General features: G+C 46.2%; 1 protein-coding gene and 1 non-coding gene across 4 annotated transcripts in view; one reads left to right on the forward strand and one right to left on the reverse strand.

The window, feature by feature from the left end:
* The first annotated feature begins 3259 nt into the window (after positions 1-3259).
* The window catches only part of LOC119966413 (glial fibrillary acidic protein-like), a 51180-nt gene continuing 33274 nt past the window's right edge, over positions 3260-21165 (forward strand). For all 3 annotated transcript variants that reach the window (XM_038798030.1, XM_038798032.1, XM_038798031.1), the window contains exons 1-2: positions 3260-3839; positions 14532-14592. In XM_038798030.1, coding sequence (XP_038653958.1) covers positions 3373-3839; positions 14532-14592 — 528 coding nt within the window. In that variant the 5' untranslated portion in view covers positions 3260-3372. The remainder of the gene's footprint in view (positions 3840-14531; positions 14593-21165) is intronic.
* trnav-uac lies at positions 16929-17001 on the reverse strand. Its single transcript has one exon. It is a non-coding gene; the product is annotated as a tRNA-Val (tRNA).

The following is a 21165-nucleotide window of genomic DNA, read 5'->3' on the forward strand; positions in this document are numbered from 1 at the left end:
CCGTCTCCGATGCCACCACCCAATCACTGTGGTCCAACATTACCCTCTCAGTCTCTCGGATCTGCAACAGCTGTGCCTCTAAGCATTTCTCCACCCTCCCCATTGATCCCTTCAGGAGCATTATACCCCCTTGAATGGCCTTCAAGGCATCCCCCTGCATCACCTTCCTCTGCTGGTAGAACTCTTCCTTGATAAAGGCCATTAACTGTTCCATCTGGGGCTTTGCTACTTGCACTAGCCCTTCCCCCTCTGCCATCCTTGCACTAGCTGCTGTGCCAAAGGTCTCTTCCAACTCCTTGGCCAAGTCCTTCACCTACTTCTGCCGGGTTTGACAACCAGCAGACATAACACTCCCGGGGAGAACTTCTCCTCCGGCCTTCAGTTACACTTTTCCGTCAATGTTGCCCCTGATTTTGGGTAAAAAGAGCTTTTTTTATACGCCTTCAAGTAGGAGCTGCCCTGTGTGCGACTACTCACACCATGGTCGCCACCGGAAGTCCCGGTTTTGCAATTTATTTTGACATTGCTGGCTGGTCCGGATGGTGTTGACCATCTCTGCCACCCGCGTCCAGGCCTGGTGAATGGCGGTGGCTGACAGCCTCATTCCCACCCCAAGGTACAGGTTCCACTTTGGTGAATCTTGCTGTCATAGAACTCCACTAATGCTGCCCTGATGTCAATATTTAATCACAGGAACGGAGAATGCAGCCACATTTTCTTCAATGTGAATATTGCCACATGACATGCCCCCGTCTCTTTCACTTGGTAGTGTATCAGAAAGATCCAAGTGATGCACTTCAGATTCAGCCTCCCAAATTCCAAACCATTAAAATCTCCAGGATTTCCCAAATTTTGAAAACCAGTAACTGCATCAGATTATTTCAGATGACTGCGAGCCAAAGACTGAAGTGGTTAATGTAAGCACAGCAGAAGTGATATCTGTTCACAGCATATTTTCTCCCGACACATGATGTGAGACAATGACTGAAGCTGCTTCTGTAACATGCAGTGTTCCACAAATTGTTTGAACCAGAACAGATACAACATGCTACCGGCTGTTGACTGAATAGCTGGGCTCATGTGTACTTAAGTAGATCTTCGGGAGTGTAGAGTCAGATTGTGATAATGATTCAGTTGGAGCAAGTTTTTAGATATTGGCCATTAAGGTTTGGAACAGACGATTTGTCATGCAACATAAAGAATTTGCAAAGTTATAGCAATCCTTCTATTTTGTCCCTTCAGATGTTTTCACAAACTTTAGAGAAGCGATCTTTGCGTATTCTCATTTAGCCTCTTGACACGTAGAAATTGACCTAATAAGGAAAAAACACTAATTGCGCTGAACAAAATCACCACAGCTAATTTGCAAAAGTACACTGGAAACTGTATCAGAAAGGCAAGAGGGAAGTGTGTGCATACTGCAATATGGCGTAATGTGGTTATCAGGGTTGAATAGTTGTCAGTGTTTGTGAGCTGTCAGCAGTGGCTGCTAATGTACAAGAGTACAAAGTGTTTGTGATGGGGCAAAGTATATGAATTTTAGGATTGCGTACTGGTTGATAGAGATTGTTGGTAGATGGATGACGGGATGTCATGGATCAAGCAGTGCACAAGGCTTGTGGTGCAGTTGGTAGGATTTGCCGTGACACCATTCCAAGACAGTTGACAACTCATACCAGACTGTTGAAATTCTTTGTGCACTGCACCCATGATCTTTGAGCAACACCCCTTGATCTATAGTACTTATTGCCACTGTTTCCTGAGCATGTTTCAGCAGGGCCTCTTGCCTGACCACATCCTAACCCCACCCCCCAACAGCTTCTCGCCATCTTCCCCTGGGGGTTCAGGATAGCTCTCTTTCTTTCAATCTTTTACACCAAGACTTTCAGTACATTTCCTGACAATCTTGCTGCACACTTCCTTGGATCCTGAAAATCTTAGAGACCAGTTAGACATCTGAAAAAACGGCAACAGTTTTTGTTGCCCCAATCCCCCTCCCTGTTAAGAGGTGCAGGTTGCATGGGTTCAATTACGGCCTTGGGTGATTGCCTGTGTGGAGTTTGCACTTTCTCCCCGTGACTGCGAGGGTTTCCTGCGGGTGATCCGGTTTCCTCCCACAGTCCAAAGATGTGCAGATTAGGTGGATTGGCCATGCTAAATTGTCCTTAGTGCCCAAAACGATTAGGTAGGGTTACTGGATTATGGGGATAGGATGGAGGCGTGGGCTTAAGTTTAAGTAGGCTGCTGTTTCCAAGGGCCGGTGTAGACTCAATGGGTCGAATGGACTCCTTCTGCACTGTATGGATCCTATGATTAAAGTAAGGCTAGCCACTCACAACATCAGGCCTCCCGCAGATGTGTGCAGCCAATGAACAGCATAGGAAAGAGCAAGCTACACAAATTAAACACGGTGCCTGTAACACAAGAAAAGGGCATGAGTTAATCCCCCGTCTGTTTTTGAGGGTAATCCCATTTCTCCCCCCTCCCGCTGGTGTCAAGAGCTCAGTAAATTTATTGAGTAACTGTCAAAGAGGCTTCTAGCTGTTTCTCCTCAACTAACTTAAATAAGCTCGAATGTAAAGGCACTGTGTTGACCACAGCCTCCATCACTGTCTGTAAAGAACTTCTAACATAATGCAATCAGTATAGAAGCAGATTATTTAAACTATAGACTTTTCTTTGAGAATATCAGTCTATTATTTCCATCAAATAGCATCTAAAGGGTCATTCAATGCCAGTAGTGACAACATGATCTGGCACAGTTTGGCCCTGAAGTGCATCTGTAGATGAATTTGGTGTTAGTCAGTAGCAAAAATGACAATAAAATGTCCAATTTTGCTCCGACTTGCATTATCTTTTCAGGTACAATGTGGAGCAGGCACAGTGGAGAATCAACAATACTAGTTCAAAGTAGTCACAAAAATTTATTCTTGTTGATGAGCAAATTATTTTGAACATAACTTTTTAACAGATTTGTTTTCTGTCTGTAAATAATTTGAATGGGAATGACTGACTTGTGAAATCTTGTACAGGAAGGCCGATAATAACTGAGGTGGAAGTTAGGCAACAAGTAACGAACTTTTGTTCCACCTCACAAAATTGAATATTCAACATACCAACAGGCATACCAGCCCCCAACCACAATGATTGTCCAAATAAGCTCTGATTGATGGTTGCTCAGAGCCAATTTCAACTCCTGGTTGGTTAGTTCCACGTCAGTCACCTATCAGCTGCCACCTCCTAATCGGAAACCATTTTTGGAGAAGTGTGTCACCTCACTGAAAAATAACAAGCAATTCTTGAGACCTGCCCTGTGTCACTGAGTTAAAGCTTGTGTTCTGGAAGAACCGTTGCAAAGATTATATATATAAAATGGCTTCATACCATAGATTGACTCTACGGTCAAAATCAAGTTCTCAATCTGCCCTTTTCTCACCAACTCATCGCTCCTTCACAAAATCAATATCCCACTCAAGTTGGCTGAACAAGAGTGCTCCTGGAAAAATGTCTGCTAATGATGACCCGTTAGACTTTTCCCTACTGGACGCTGTAAGCGACGAATTCAAAATCAGCCGCACAGATGAGAAAGAAAAACTGATTGACTTGAACAATCGCTTTGTCAGCTACATCGAGAAGGTGAGGTCTGTGGAGCAACAAAACAAGATGCTTAATGCTGAACTGCAAGAATTGAAGGGCAAAGGCAATTCCAAAATTGGCTCCATCTACGAACAGGAGCTGAAGAAACTGCGCCAAGAAGTGGATCAGATCTCTAAGGATAAAACCAAAATTGAAGTTGAACGAGACAATTTGTTGGATGATGTCCACACACTCAAAGCCAAGTATGATTTTTTTTTACTTTCCCTTTTTAATTTAAGTGTGTGTGCACGCGTCTGTGAGTGTATGCCTGTGTGTGTATGGGGGTGGAGTGATGGAGAGGATCGGGTGAGGTGGAAACTAGTTTCTTTCCATTTCAAACGGGTAAAAAAGAATGATATTTTATTAATGATTCTAATTTCTTGTCATTTTCAAATATTTCATACACTTAACAATCTATTTATTCTTTCCTGTTGAAAAGACACTCATAAGGTTCGAAAACAAACAACAAACAGATTCTGAGGCTCATTTTGTTGCCCTGTCCCAACCAGCCTAAATTTTAAAAGCCTGCAAAATAAATACATCACAGTTGTCCCATAAAGCTGACATTGTGGTAACTTGAAAAGTCCACTGGAAGCAGAATATTTTGACAGGTTTAAAATAATCTTGTTCAATATTCTATAAATGTACATGAATAAAATTATAGTGGCTATTCCAGAGTTATTTCATTATTATCTTTTTCCGGCGTATAATATGAATACAGCTTATTAAATTAGATTTGCCTGGCAATCTATTTGCTGTAAGTTTTCTTCTTCTTAAATTCTCTGCCTGTTCCAAATGACCTCCACCACGGGTAGGTCAAAGGGGCAAGCTCTCTATCCCAGCCAACCAGAATGGGGATCAAATCCCATGCTATTGAAACTAATCTAATGCGCTCCGGCCATCCAGCCAAGTAGGCCACTCAAAGTTGTGGCCTGGAGTCATGAATAGTGATGCTGGAGTTTTCAATTTTGATCCATCACACGGCTAACCTGCAGGAATCTTTCCCACTCTAACCACCTGCATTACGGTATGTTAGAAGATTTAACACTTTCTACTCAACCGGTTTGGCCACGTTATCTTATGCAGCTTCTTTGGCTATCATGACCTGGAATGGGACCGGAATCCAGAGCTTAGGTTCAGAGGCAGGGGCGCCTGCCACAAGCGCTCCCTTAGTTTTAAACTTTAATCTGCTCTCTTAAAAAAAATTATCCTGAGAAAAGTAAAACTAAATCCAAAATAGTGACTATTCAGTCCCCTTGACAATTATATTGCTGGAATAAAAATCATAAATGTTTTATATCCAGTGACTGAATCACACCACCACATTAAAGCCATGTTATTGGGTCTATAACAGCTTGTGTGGTGGCCCAGCTGCAAAGGCCATTTTTACGTTCATATTTTGAAAAATGTGGATTTCCTCCGGGTGCTCCGGTTTCTCCCACGGTCCAAAGATTAGGTTAGATGGATTGACCATGCTAAATTGCCCATCATGTTCAAAAATGTGCAGGTCAGGTGGGGTTACAGGGAGTGGGGTGGGAGCGGCCTAGGTAGAGTACTCTTTCAGAGGGTTGGTGCAGCCTCGATGAGCCAAATGCCGTCCTTCTGCACTGTAGGAATTCTATGGTTCTATTCTATTCTACTCCATGTCTGCGTGGGTTTTCCTCTAGATGCTCCGGTTTCCTCCCACAGTCCAAAGAATGATTCCTGGAATGAAAAGCTTGTCATATGAGGAACTGTCGAGGACTCTGCATTTGTACTCGTTGGAGTTTAAAAGGATGAGGGGGATCTTATTAAAAACTTACAGGATACTGCGAGGCCTGGATAGAGTGGACATGGAGAGGATGTTTCCACCTGTTGGAAAAACTAGAACCAGAGGACACCATCTCAGACTGAAGGGATGATCCTTTGAAACTGAGATGAAGAGAAATTTCTTCAGCCAGAAGGTGGTGAATCTATGGAATTCTTTGCCGCAGAAGGCTGTGGAGGCCAAATCACTGAGTGTCTTTAAGACAGAGATAGATAGGTTCCTGAACAATAAGGGGATCAGGAGTTATTGGGAGAAGGGAGGAGAATGGGGATGATAAAAATATCAGTCATGATTGAATGGCAGAGCAAGTGGCTTAATTCTGCTCCTATGTCTTATGGTCTTTATGTGCCGGTTAGACCATGCTGAATTGCTCCTCAGTGTCCAAAGGTTAGGTGGGGTTAGGGGATGGGGCAGGGGAATAGGCCTAGGTAGGATGCTCTTTCAGAGGGTCAGTGTAGATTCGATGGGCCAAACGGCCTCCAACTTCAGTGTCGGGATTCTATGATTCAATAAAGTTGCTTCCTTTTATGGCCTCTTGCGTTTCAGACTGCTGGAATAAGAATGACCAGAAATAAGATGCCAGAGAACCCCCAGTTTCAGAAGATGTTAGTGGCAGATGTGAGGCCAAGGGAGGAACTCACGTTTCCGATCCTTGCTGGAAGAGAGATTTAGGATGCTGTCGAGGCAATACTGCAACTCTCCAGTTGGAAAATCTATTATTTGGAAATGTCAGTGTCCAGAAATTATTGATCAACTCATGGCAACATTTTAGCATCACCTTTTGGGAGCAGAAACATGGAAGATGCAGTATTTGGATAAATTAAATAATTTCTATTACTGTTTCGTAATGTTTTATCATTGTTTTATGGTTCAGGTAAACATTTATAAACCTACGATGTTTCCAGTTCCATTCTTGTGGTTAGCCATTATAATGTCATTCAATAATCCAGAAAATTCTGAAACCCAGAAATAACTTGACTCAGACGTTCTGGACTGAAGAGGTTACATTGTAAAGAAGCATCAGTCACCAGCCCCCCACACTCCCACGGTTTCAATACAGTGTAGAAAATCCTTCAATAGTGTTACTGGAATACTGAAATAGCATTTAGCTCACTCTGCAGAACACACGGCAGCAGTTCTACACTCCCGTAATGAGCAAACTGAATACTACACGGTAGCATGGTGGTTAGCATAAATGCTTCACAGCTCCAGGGTCCCAGGTTCGATTCCCGGCTGGGTCACTGTCTGTGCGGAGTCTGCACGTCCTCCCCGTGTGTGCGTGGGTTTCCTCCGGGTGCTCCGGTTTCCTCCCACAGTCCAAAGATGTGCAGCTTAGGTGGATTGGCCATGCTAAATTGCCCGTAGTGTCCTAAAAAAAAAAGGTAAGGTTAAGGTTAAGGGGGGGTTGTGGGTTACGGGTATAGGGTGGATATGTGGGTTTGAGTAGGGTGATCATTGCTCAGCACAACATCGAGGGCCGAAGGGCCTGTTCTGTGCTGTACTGTTCTATGTTCTATGTTCCCTCCACCAGTTACTTCACAGGTCAGCAAAAGGAGCAGAATAAATGTTTCCCTTAAATATATATTTCATATATCACTGTTTCCCCCTCCTCCTTACCAACCCGTTATAGGGTAAAACCAGTAAGTGTGCTCTGAACAATAAGGTCATAAATTTCTGCAGCAAAGAAAATTGGTGCAGTATAAATTTCACAATGTTTTACCCAGAAAAATCTTTGCACAACATTGCTTTCGGAACTGAACTTTAAGAAGACATATTTGTACAATGCTGATTGCACGATATCCACGGTGCAATCCATGCCACGCGCAAATGCCACACGCAATCATGAGGATGCATAGAATGAGGGAAGCCATTTATCTGATCCTTCCACAAGTATGAGAATGAAGACAAAACTGTAATGATATGTATATTGACTGGGATGTAAAGAGTTAACAAGTTAATGTTAATGCTTCTTACCACTAGAGGGAATCACAGAACAGTCATACATATATCTTGTGACTTCTGGGATTCTGGGAGAAGATGGTGTGGCATGAGAGACTGCACTTGTGTATTTGAGAAGTTCTGTTAGTTAGAGATAGCATCGTTTAACACAGTAACCTTTTACTTTCGGAATATGAACGGATCTTAGTTGTTAGTGTAATAACTTTAGAGCTTTGTTCATTAACAAAGCTTTGTGTTCTTTATTCAACACTACGTATCCAAGCTACCCATGAAAAGCAAAATAGAGAATACAACAAAAACCTCACAGGTTATCCAGTAAAAGTATATATCTCCAAACCAGAGTTTATACTGTGTCTATTGTTAGGGCTACAAGTGTAATACCTTCCATTAAACACAATAAATATACAAGTAACAGATTCCATTCTCTCTCTTCAAGTAAAAATCAGAGTTGCAAATCCAACCAAAATTTCAAATCAAGTACAGGTATTTCCATTTCTATACAAAGCATTCTGTTCTGACACATGCCCTCTTTTTGGGCACCTACCAATTTCTTTGTACTTGCATTTCTTTTTGTAAAACAACCAGAAAGTTGATAACTTGCATCCACCCATCTAATTTAAAAGTTTTCTTTTGTCTCCAGCATTTGTTTCAAGCCAGCAAGGTTAATAAATAATCTCTTCTCACTCACTTTTTTTTTAAGAGTGCATATCATTCCACAATAAATGATTGTCTACATTACATTCATTGGGTACATAATCTTCAATAGGTCCATTAAACAATATGTCACTTGAAAATTTTGAGAAATAAAATCCTGTATCCACAAGAGTCAGTCTTTCAGCAACGAAAAAGCTTTTAACAACCTTTTTTATTTTCTTAGCTTCCCATGTTAAAGGACAACATTTTCACCCATCAGAACTATTATGAAACCAGCTGCATTAAAATAACTATTTGAAAGATTAGCATGTGAAGCATTGCTAAAAATGGCTGATTTAATGTTCTTTGGGTCACCTAAAAAAGGGAACTTGAGTAAGCATTTTGCCAATTTTCATTGTTTCAATTTTTATTTTCCCTTCAAACCTCTCAACTTTAAGGTGTTTCAACATAAGGGGCAGCACGGTAGCACAGTCCAAAGATGTGCAGGTTAGGTGGATTGGCTGTGCTAAAATTGCCCTTAAGTGTCCAAAAAAAAGGTTCGGTGGGGTTACGGGGATAGGGTGGAGGTGTGGGCTTAGGGTGCTCTTTCCAAGGGCCAGTTCAGACTCAATGGGCCAAATGACCTACTTCTGCACTGTAAATTCTATAATATTTAACTCCAACACATCAAAACCAGCATTTAGTCTGGGGTGAGTGCCCTACCAATTCAACTGATCAACTCATTTCACATTTGTTCTATCCATTCCTTAAATATAGCATCATCTTTCTGTTAGGACCTGGGATGGGAGTAACATTCTCTGAATACAATTGTTATTTTAAAGCTCTGTCTAAAGTCTAAACCAATTTATTTAAAAGCCTGACTCCCAATTTTAAATTCTATCCATTCTTGTTAATAGTATCTTCTCATATTCTCTGTCGCAATCCATAAGAAAGCATCCTCATACATCATGAAAATGCCTCCAGGTTTTCCTTTATGATGAAATATTGCGTCCAGTTCTGGGTGTCGTACTTTAGGAAGGATGTGAAGGCACTGGAGAGATTGTAGAGGAGATACATGGGAATGGTATCACAGGTCATAGAATCATCAAAACCTTCCAGTGCAGAAGAAGGCCGTTTGGCCCATCGTGTCTGCACCAACCCTCCGAATGGGCATCCTGTGTTGATATGCCTGTGCGCAGTTTTGCAGATAGTTAGTGATGCGACCTCCAACCAGCTGGTGGCGTGAACCACTCCGACATCGGGCCGCCCGAAGTTGCGGAATCCTCCGCACCTTCAGGGGCTAGGTGGTTTGCGCTGCACTGGCCGACGCAGAAGGGACATGGCACCACGCCAACCGGCGCCAAAGGGCCTCTGCTGGCCGGCGCGAGTTGGCACATTGCATGCTCGGGAGCACCAGCAAGTGCTGGCATCATCCCAGCGCATGCGCGGGGGGGGGGGGGGGGGGTTCATCACCGCACCGGCCATCACGGACCGTTACAGCGGCCGGCGTGGAGGAATAGAGTCCCCCCACGGCACAGGCCCATGCGCAGATTGGTGGGCTCCGATCGCAGGCCAGGCCACCATGGGTGCACCCCCCAGGGCCAGATCCCCCCGAGGACCCGAGAGGCCGCCCGCGGAGCCAGGTCCCGCCAGTAAGTACCTGTCGTAACATATGCCAGCGGGACCGGCCTAAAACAGGCAGCCACTCTGCCCATCGCAGGCTGGAGAATCGCCGGGGGGCCCGCTGCCAGCGGCCGCCAACCGGCGCAGCACAATTCCCGCCCCGCCAAATCCCCGGCGCCGGAGAATTCGGCAGCCAGCGGGGGCGGGATTCACGCCGTCCCCCGGCGATTCTCTGACCCGGCGGGGGGTCGGAGGATCCCGCCCATGGGGAGAAAATATAAACTGCGCACAGACGCGCTTCAGGACTCACTGTCAGCAGGATATTCTGCCTCACTGGCAGCACACCCACGTTTCCTGTGGTGTGGCCCACGATGGGAAACCGCATTGATCGGCTATGGGAACAGAGAATCCCGCTGCCAGCAAGGGGGGAGGGCACCCCGTTGGAAAACGGGCTGGCGGGACGGAGAATCCCACCCCCAAGGTCTGAATTGAACCCGGGTCCCTGGCGCTGTGAGGCAGCAGTGCTAAGGAACTGAGGAATTTCAGGTATGAAGATAGTTTGGAGACGTTAGGACTCTTTTCCTGAGTACCCATTCTAGCTATTTCGCCTTTGGATGTGTGGTGAATGTGATTCACACCGGATTATAATCTGGATATACATGTGTCTGTATTGTATGTGCAGTTGCACTACCTGACCTCTAGGGGGAGTAGCTCTGGGAATGCTCGAGTTGTATGGGGCTTCTCCATTGGCTCTGCCCAGGACTCCTCCCCCGGAAGCTGCTGTATATAAGATCAGTGCCACATGGTCAGCCGGCCAGTTCACCGAAAGTTCAATGGCCAACCGGCTGGCTCTGTTGTGAGTATATTAAAACCACTATTCTAATCCTACAAGCACGTGTCCATAGAATTGTTGGTTCCAACAGGATGTCATAGCTTTGTCCTGTGTATTATGATCACTTACATCACCATTATCCTGCTCTCAATCTATCCATTTAGGGGTCGCCCATATAAGATAGAGATGAGGAATTTCTTCTTTCAGAGGGTAGTAAATCTGTAGAATTCTTTACCACAGAGGTATTTAGAGGCGGAATCATTAAGTATGTCATTAAGGGGCGGCATGGTGGCACAGTGGTTAGAACTACTGCCTCAATTTGTTGTTGTATGTGGCAGACCCGGAGGGGGGAATGCCGGAGGTAATGGGGATACTAGCGGAGTTCGGGGACTTTTCGGGATATAAATTAAATCTGGGGAAAAGTGAGGTCTTTGTAATACACCCGGGAGACCAAGGGGAGGGAATTGGGAGGCTCCCCTTCAAAAGAGCAGTTAAAAGTTTTAGGTATTTGGGGGTGCAGGTGGCAAAGAACTGGGGGACCCTACACAAGTTGAACTTTTCCAGACTGGTGGAGCAGATGGAGGAGGAGTTTAAGAGGTGGGACATGGTGCCGCTGTCGCTGGCAGGGAGGGTGCAGTCAGTTAAAATGACGGTCCTCCCGAGGTTCTTGTTTTTGTTCCAGTGTCTGCCCATCTTCCTCCCCAGGGCCTTTTTCAAGAAGGTAACGAGTAGTATCATGGGGTATGTGTGGGCACATGGCACCCCGAGAGTTAGAAGGGTCTTTTTGGAGCGGAGTAGGGATAGTGGAGGGCTGGCGTTACCCAACCTTTCAGGATATTACTGGGCGGCAAATACATCGATGGTACGAAAGTGGATGATGGAAGGGGAGGGGGCAGCCTGGAAGCGCATGGAGAGGGCGTCCTGCGGCAACATAAGCTTAGGGGCACTGGTAACGGCACCATGGCCGCTCCCTCCCACGAGGTATACCACGAGCCCGGTGGTGGCGGCCACCCTCAAGATCTGGGGGCAGTGGAGGCGACACAGGGGGGAAGTGGGAGGTCTGATAGGGGCACCACTAAGAGGGAACCACAGATTTGCGCCGGGAAACACAGGAGGGGGATTCCAGAGCTGGCAGAGGGCGGGTATTAGACAACTGAGGGACTTGTTTATAGAGGGGAGGTTTGCGAGCCTGGGAGAGCTGGAGGAGAAATTTGGGCTCCCCCCGGGGAACACGTTCAGGTACCTCCAAGTGAAGGCATTTGCCAGACGACAGGTAGCGGGGTTCCCCGCGCTCCCCGACAGGGGGGTGAGTGATAGGGTGCTATCAGGGGTCTGGGTCGGGGAGGGGAAGATCTCGGACATCTATAAGATTATGCAGGAGGTGGAGGAGGTACCAGTAGAGGAGCTGAAAGATAAGTGGGAGTTAGAGCTGGGGGAACAGATAGAGGACGGGACATGGGCAGACGCCCTGGAGAGGGTCAACTCGTCGTCGTCATGTGCGAGACTAAGTCTCATTCAATTTAAGGTACTGCATAGAGCCCACATGACGGGGACAAGGATGAGTCGGTTTTTCGGGGGTGAAGACAGGTGTATTAGATGTTCGGGAAGCCCTGCGAATCATGCACATATGTTTTGGGCATGTCCGGCACTGGAGGAGTTCTGGAAGGGGGTGGCAGGGACGGTGTCGAGAGTGGTGGGGTCCAGGGTCAAGCCAGGATGGGGACTTGCGATCTTCGGGGTTGGGGTGGAACCGGGGGTACAGGAGGCGAGGGAGGCTGGAATATTAGCCTTTGCGTCCTTGGTGGCTCGGAGGAGGATCCTGATTCAGTGGAGGGACGAAAGGCCTCCGAGTGTTAACACCTGGTTAAACGACATGGCAAACTTCATCCAATTGGAAAGAATCAAATTCGCCCTGAGAGGGTCGGTGCAGGGGTTTTCCAGGCGATGGCAACCCTTCCTAGACCTCTTGGATCAGAGATAGAAACTGAGGCCATGACAGCAGCAACCCGGGAGGGGAGGGGAGGGCGGGAGGGGGGGAGGGGGGGGGGGGAGGGGGGACAACGACGAAGGAAGTACGGTAGCGGCGGTGGCACGGGCAAGGCCTGCCCGAGGACGCTGCTAGAAATGATAAGTTGGTCTGACTGTCGGTTCGCCGGCGGGGGGGGGGGGGGGGGGGGGGGGGGGGGGGGGGACGCGCGGGTAGGGGGGGGGGGGGATTTTTTTTTTTCTTTTTCTTGTTAAGTAGGGGGGTTTGACTTTGTTTTGTTATAATTTAAATGTAAATGTAGGGGGGGTTAAAATGTTTGTATTTTGAAAAATTCAATAAAAATTATTTAAAAAAAAAAAAAAAAGAACTACTGCCTCACAGCCCCAGGGACCCAGGTTCAATTCCGGCTTCGGGTGACTATTTGTGTGGTGTTTGCACTTTCTTCATTGTCTGCGTGGGTTTTCTCTGGGTGCTCCGGTTTCCTCCCACAGTCCAAAGATGTGCAGATTAGGTGGATTGATATTGCTAAATTGCCCCTTAATGTCCAAAAGGTTAGGTCGGGTTACTGGGTTACGGGGATATGTTGGAGGCGTGTGCTTAAGTAGGGTGCTCTTTCGGAGGTCTGGTGCAGACTCAATGGGCCGAATGGCCTCCCTCTGCACTGTAAATTCTATGATTCTATGTTCAAGGCTGAGTTTGACAGATTTTTAATCAGTAAGAGAGTCAAGGGTTATGGGGATAAGGCGAGAAAGTGGAATTGTAGATCAACATATCAAATCAGTCATGATCTCGGAATGGTGGAGCTGACGCAACGGCCGAAATACCTACTTCTGCTCCTCCATCTTATGGTATTGTGGTCTCTCATATTCTGTTGTGGAAGCCCTTCACCACAAAACGGGCCCGGGATTCTCCCCTACCCAGCGGGGCGGAGGGTCCCGGCGTGTTGGAGTGGCGTGAACCACTCCGTCGTCGGGCCGCCCCAAAGGTGCGGAGACATCCGCACCTTTAGGGGCCAAGCCCTCACATTGAGGGGCTAGGCCCACGCCGGAGTGGTTCCCGTTCCGCCGGCTGGCGTGAACGGTCTTTGGGACTACGCCAGCTGGGGCCGAAAGGACTTCGCCGGCCGGCGTAAGTCCGCGCATGCGCCGGAGCGTCAGCGGCTGCTGACGTTATCCCGGTGCATGCGCAGGGGAGGGGGTCTCTTCCGCCTCCACAATGGTGATGATCATGGCGAAGGCGGAAGAAAAAGAGTGCCCCCACGGCACAGGCCCGCCCACCAATTGGTGGGCCCTGATCGCGGGCCAGGCCACCATGAGGGCACCCCCCGGGGTCAGATCGCCCCGCGCCCCCACCCCCAGGACCCCGGCGCCCACCCGCGCGCCAATCCCGCTGGTAAGGTAGGTGGTCCACACCACACCGGTGGGAGAGGCTTGTCAGCGGCAGGACTTCGGCCCATCGCGGGCCGGAGAATCGCCGCGGGGGGCCCGCCGACCAGCGCGGCGTGATTCCCGCCCCCGCCAAACCCCGAGTGGCGGAGAATTTGGGACACGGCAGGGGCGGGATTGACGCCGGCCCCGGGCGATTCTCCGACCTGGCGGGGGGCTGGAGAATCCCGCCCTATATGAATAATTGTGAGACTGCTTACAATCAGAGATTATGTTATTATTTCTGATTAATTGTGAGGAATGAATTTTAACAGTTTCATTGCCATGTTTCATCATGATCTCTTACCTTATCGTGGCTTTCCCAAACCTATGACCCTCTCTAATATAATAAACCAAATCTGCTGAATTAAATTACTGTCCCAGATGTTTTTATGCGACACCTCGGAAAAATTTGCGGAAAAAATGTAAAACCTGAATATGCACAAAGAAAATCCAACCAGGCACGCCATGAGGTGCCTGGCTCCAGGAAAATCTGGATTATTAATGCTCAGTAAAACACAACATTTAACAGCAGACACCCGGACTGATGGAACCTGCAGACAGTCTGGTCGTAGTTGTCATGACAATGTTCTGTGATCTTCAACTCATCATGTGAACTGTTCTTTCCAGGTTGAGAAGTGAATTACAACAACGGGAGGAAGCTGAAAGCAATTTGACAGATTTCAGAGAGGTAAAAATAATTAGGAAATGGCAAGAATTATAGTTGTTAAAAAATAAATTGCCAAAATTACAAATTTTGTTGAATTTCCTCCTTGGATCTTTGTAAGTTAATATGTATAACACGTTTGCTATTTTAACAGTCATTAAACAGATTAATGACTGAAATAAAGCAGAACAAATAAAATATACACGCAAACACATTAGAAAGCGTTGAAGACATACTTTGCAAAGGAAGTAAGCAGTGAAGTACTTTTTGAAGTGTTGTAATATAGGAAACACAGCAGCCACTTTGTGCTCAGTAAACTTTCACAAACCAAACATCAATGTGATAATGACCAGATCATATGTTTTTCGTACTTTGGATTGGGGTAAATATTAGCCAGGACATTGGGCACTCCTGCTTTCTTTCAAAATAGTGCCATTGGATTTTTAAAAAACTATTATTCATAGAATGTGGGTGTGGCTGGCTAGGCCAGTGGACATAGTGAGTGTTAGGACAGTCATGATGTCAGAACCCGAATGAGCAGGACAAATGTGGGCGGTGCCAGAGGGACACGGCCAACCACACCCACATGTTTTAAGACCATAAGACCATAAGACATAGGAGTGGAAGTAAGGCCATTCGGCCCATCGAGTCCACTCCGCCATTCAATCATGGCTGATGGGCATTTCAACTCCACCTACCAGCATTCTCCCCGTAGCCCTTAATTCCTCGCGACATCAAGAATTTATCTATCTCTGCCTTGAAGCCATTCAGCGTCCCGGCCTCCACTGCACTCCGCGGCAATGAATTCCACAGGCCCACCACTCTCTGGCTGAAGAAATGTCTCCGCATTTCTGTTCTGAATTTACCCCCTCTAATTCTAAGGCTGTGCCCACGGGTCCTCGTCTCCTCGCCTAACGGAAACAGTTTCTTTGCGTCCACCCTTTCTAAGCCATGTATTATCTTGTAAGTTTCTATTAGATCTCCCCTTAACCTTCTAAACTCCAATGAATACAATCCCAGGATCCTCAGCCGTTCATCATATGTTAGACCCGCCATTCCAGGGATCATCCGTGTGAATCTCCGCTGGACACGCTCCAGTGCCAGTATGTCCTTCCTGAGATGTGGGGCCCAAAACTGGACACAGTACTCCAAATGGGGCCTAACCAGAGCCTTATAAAGGCTCAATAGCACATCGCTGCTTTTATATTCCAACCCTCTTGAGATAAATGACAACATTGCATTCGCTTTCTTAATCCCAGATTCAACCTGCATGTTTACCTTTAGGGAATCCTCGACTAGCACTCCCAGATCCCTTTGTACTTTGGCATTATGAATTTTCTCACCGTTTAGAAAGTAGTCTATGCTTGGATTCTTTTTTCCAAAGTGCAAGACCTCACATTTTCTCACGTTGAATTGCATCAGCCATTTCCTGCACCACTCTCCCAAACTGTCTAGATCCTTCTGCAGCCTCCCCACTTCCTCAGCACTACCTGCCTGACCACCTAACTTCGTATCATCGGCAAACTTCGCTAGAATGCCCCCAGTCCCTTCATCCTGATCATTAATATATATGGTGAATGCTGTGGCCCCAACACTGAACCCTGTGGGACACCGCTGGTCACCGGCTGCCATTCCGAAAAAGAACCTTTTATCCCAACTCTCTGCCTTCTGTCAGACAGCCAATCCTCAACCCATGCCAGTAGCTTACCTCGAACACCATGGGCCCTCACCTTACTCAGCAGCCTCCTGTGTGGCACCTTATCAAAGACCTTTTGGAAATCCAGATAGACCACATCCACTGGGTTTCCCTGGTCTAACCTACTTGTCACCTCCTCAAAGAATTCTAACAGGTTCGTCAGGCACGACCTCCCCTTACTAAATCCATGTTGACTTGTTCTAATCCGACCCTGCTCTTCCAAGAATTTAGAAATCTCATCCTTAACGATCGATTCTAGAATTTTACCAACAACCGAGGTTAGGCTAATTGGCCTATAATTTTCCATCTTTTGTCTTGATCCTTTCTTGAACAAGGGGGTTACAACAGCGATCTTCCAATCGTCCGGGACTTTCCCTGACACCAGTGATTTTTGAAAGATCTCAACCAACGCTTCCGTTATTTCTTCAGCCACCTCTCTCAGAACTCTAGGGTGTAGCCCATCGGGGCCAGGAGATTTGTCAATTTTAAGACCTTTTAGCTTTTTTAGCACCATCTCTTTTGTAATGGCAACCTTACTCAACTCAGCCCCCTGACCCTCTATAATTTTTGGGATATTACTCATGTCTTCCACTGTGAAGACAGACGCAAAGTACTTATTAAGTTCTCCAGCCATTTCCTCGTCTCCCATCACTAAAAGCCGGACTGATTCCACTGGGGCTCGAACCAAGGACCTTCTGCGTGTAAAGCAGACGTGATAACCACTACACCATGAAACCAGCTTTTGGGCTTGCCCCAAGCTTTCTGGGTTCTGGACAGCCTTCGCCGAGGCAATGTCCAAGGTTGTGGGGGTGAGGGTGAAGCCATGCCCAATAGTGGCAATCTTCAGGGTATCGGAGCAGCCAGAGTTACACATGGGGAAGGGGGCCAACCTCCTCCCTTCCGCCATAGACCGATCCAAAGGGCAATGAAATGCACATAGGGTCAGTTAAACAAAGGACAAAATAAACATCTCTGTATAATAAAGGAAATTAGTGCGGGCGAGAAAAATGTGATATACAACTGTTTATAAATATGAGAAATGCCAATAAAAAGATTTTAAAAAAAGAACAGTCATGATCTGATTAAATGGCAGAGCAGACGCGAAGGGATGAATAGCCTACTCCTGTTCTTATTTCTTATGGTCTTATTGCCCATCCCTGATTGCCCTTGAGAAGTGATGGTGCGCTGCCTTTTTGAACCACTGCAGTCCATGTGTCATAAGAACACTCACAGTGCCCTTAGGAAGGGAGTTCCAGGATTTTGATTCAGTGACAATGAAAGAAAGAAGAAATATTTCCATATTAGTTTACATTCACCCGAGCAGATAGATGGGGCCTCAGCTTAATATCTAATCTGAAAGATAACACTTCCAACCAGCCCCCCCCCCCCCCCCCCCCCCCCTCCAGTGCTCCCTCAGTCATAAACTGTCATGTCAGCCTTGATTTTTGTGCTTAAGCCCAGGACTTGAACCCAGGGTCTTCAGGGAATGAGAGAGAATGTGAATCTTTGTCTTTACTGTCTGAACCCTCAGACTCACTTAAAAAGGAACAAATGGTGTGACGTTTTTGAGCCGTGTTTCAATGCTTGGAGACATTGTTGAATCAGGTCTGATGGTTGCTTAACCAATCACGGTAATTTTATAACAGTAAGATACAATGCTCCAAGAGTAATGATTTTTTTGATCCATCTGATAGAGGGCACTGGAGGAAGGAGGAAGAACATCCAATTATGACCAGGACATGTTTCCTCTAATCTCCCTTGTGCTGATGTAACCTGAATTCTCTCTGTTTATTCGGGTGTGTATTTTGGAGCTGTACTGGACCCGAGCACATTACTTTTAGCTCTCTCTTCAGCTATTCTCTCCTGCCTCAAGCCATCTTGTCACCCAGTCATTCCTCCTTTCATTTCTATGCTCTTGGATGCTTTGCCTCCTCAATACCTACCGTTCCTGTCTTCCTCACACTTGCTTCCTCACCAGGTTTAAATCTCCCTGGGGTAAGACCACCATTACCTCTGTGCCTCTCTCCGTGTTCTCTGCAGGATAACCTGTTGCTATCTCCTGACATGCAACATTCCAACTGCCCTATCCTCCTCTCTTGTACTTTCCACCCAGCATGCCTGCTGATGAGTTAAAATGGCCTTGGCATCACGTGGGTGAGCTATGCCATTCTGATGTTGGCCCCCTTAACCCCATTGCTTAACACCTCCCCTCAGTTAAAATCAAAGTATAGAATTGAAACTATCTGATCTGCTGCCTTTGCCACAACACCCACTATCCTTATCTTGAAGTTAATAGAAATGAAAATTCGGATAGTCAGGATGCTGATCCATGATCACCAAATTTAATTGATTGCCGTAAATATGACAGGGTGACAGGATGTGGGGCAAGGGTGGAGGGAGTAGCTGATGAGATAGAAGTGATATGCTTGGGTCCAATATACTCAAAAATACACCAATAAAATGAACATCTTAGTGATGTAGTATGTCTGCACAGCAGTCCTGTTTTTTTCCTGACACCCATTAATGACATGCTTTATTAAATGGTTATAACTGAACAGAGACCTTTCCTAACTAAATATAAATTAGTGTAGTGGTAATTAGTGCTGGCCCTCTATCCAGCTCCACATCCCCTCACAACAGTATAAATCTGACCCTATTTCCAGTTCTTCCCAGCTTTGACAGAGTCATCCAGACACGAAAGGTTAGCTCCCTTCTCTCTCCACAGATGCTGTCAGACCTGCTGCAATTGTCCAGTATTTTCTGTTTTTGTTTCAGATTCCAGCATCCGCAGTAATTTGCTTATGTAAATTAGTGTACTTGAGACAGGGATGGGGAGGTGGGGCTGTCACAAAGGATTTTCTTAAACTGCAAGTTATTCAAGCTTCATTTGTTTTTCTTATGCTTTTCAGAGAATCATAGAAACATAGAAAGTAGCAGTAGGAGCAGGCCATTCGGCCTTTCGAGCATGCTCCACCATTTATTATGATCATGGCTGATCATCCAACTTAATAGCCTAATCCCACGTTCCCCCCATGTTATTTGATTCCCTTTGTCCCAAATGCTATATTCTTGAAAACATACAATGTTTTGGCCTCAACTACTTCCTGTGGAAATGAATTCCACAGCGCACCACTCTCTGAGTGAAGGAATTTCTCCTCAGCTCTGTCCTAAATGGTCTACCCTGTATCCTCAGACTGTGACCGCAGGGCTGGACACTCCCATTATTGGAAACATCCTTCTCATAAGACCATAAGGCCATAAGACACAGGAGCAGAATTCGGCCACTCAGCCCATCGAGCCTGCTCCGCCATTGAATTATGGCTGATAATTTTCTCATCCCCATAATTCCTGATCCCCTTATTAACAAGAACCTATCGAACTCTGTCTTAAAGGGGCTGGTTTAGCACAGTGGGCTAAACAGCTGGCTTGTAATGCAGAACAAGGCAGCAGCGCGGGTTCAATTCCCGAACCGGCCTCCCCAAACAGGCGCCGGAATGTGGTGACTAGGGGCTTTTCACAGTAACTTCATTGAAGCCTACTTGTGACAATAAGCAATTGTTATTATGATTAAAGACACTCAGTGATTTGGCCTCTACAGCCTTCTGCGGCAAAGAGTTTCACAGATTCACCACCCTCTGGCTGAAGAAATTCCTCTTCATCTCTGTTTTAAAGGATTGTCCCTTTAGTCTGACATTGTGGCCTCTGCTTCTAGTTTTTCCGACAAGTGGAAACATTCTCTCCACGTCCACTCTATCCAGGCCTCGCAGTATCCTGTAAGTTTCAATAAGATTTCCCTCATCCTTCTAAACTCCAACGAGTACAGACCCAGAGTCCTCAACCATTCCTCATATGACAAGCTCTTCACTCCAGGAATCATTCTTGTAAAACTCCTCTGGACCGTTTCCTCGTGCAGCACATCCTTCCTTAGATATGGGGCCCAAATCTGCTCACAATACTCCAAATGGGGTCTGACCAGAGCTTTATATAGCCTCAGAATTACATTCCGCTCTTATATTCCAGCCCTCTCGACATGAATGCTAACATTGCATTTGCCTTCCTAACTGCCGACTGAACCTGCACATTAACCTTAAGAGAATCTTAAACAAGGACTCCCAAGTCCCTTTGTGCTTCTGATTTCCTAAGCATTTCCCCATTTAGGGTCTGGTTTAGCACAGTGGGCTTAACAGCTGGCTTGTAATGCAGAACAGTGCAGCAGCGCGGGTTCAATTCCGAACAGGCGCTGGAATGTGGCGACTACGGACTTTTCACAGTAACTTCATTGAAGCCTACTTGTGACAATAAGCAATTTTTTTTTTTTAGATTCATTTTCCAAGGGGCCAATCCTCTATCTAAGCCAGGATGTTACCCTCAACACCATGAGCCCTTAACTTATTTAACAGCCTCCTATGTGGCACCTTGTCAAAGGCCTTGTAGAAATCTAAATAAATCACGTCCACTGGTTCTCCTTTGTCTAACTTCCTTGTTACCTCTTCAAAGAACTCTAGCAGACTTGTCAGACATGACCTCCCCTCGACGAAGCTGTGCTGACTTAATCCTATTTTATCATGCACTTCTAAGTACTCCGCAATCTCATCTTTAATAATGGACTCTAAAATCTTACCAATTACTGAAGTCAGACTAACGGCCTATAATTTACCGTCTTCTGCTTCCCTGCCTTCTTAAACAGCATCTTAAACTTGCATCTACCCTGGCTAGTCCTGTTAGAATTTTATAGGTTTCTATGAGATTCCCCTTCATTCTTCTGAATTCCAGCAAATGCAATCCTAACTGAATCAATCTCTCTCCTCATAACTCCACCGGCCAGTGATACCACCAGGTTATGTTGAGGGATTTGAGATGAAAAGATCTGAGGTAACTTTGCCCAACTTCAAGGACGCTGT

Source organism: Scyliorhinus canicula, chromosome 5, assembly GCF_902713615.1.
Source record: "Scyliorhinus canicula chromosome 5, sScyCan1.1, whole genome shotgun sequence".
Lineage (NCBI taxonomy): Eukaryota > Metazoa > Chordata > Chondrichthyes > Carcharhiniformes > Scyliorhinidae > Scyliorhinus > Scyliorhinus canicula.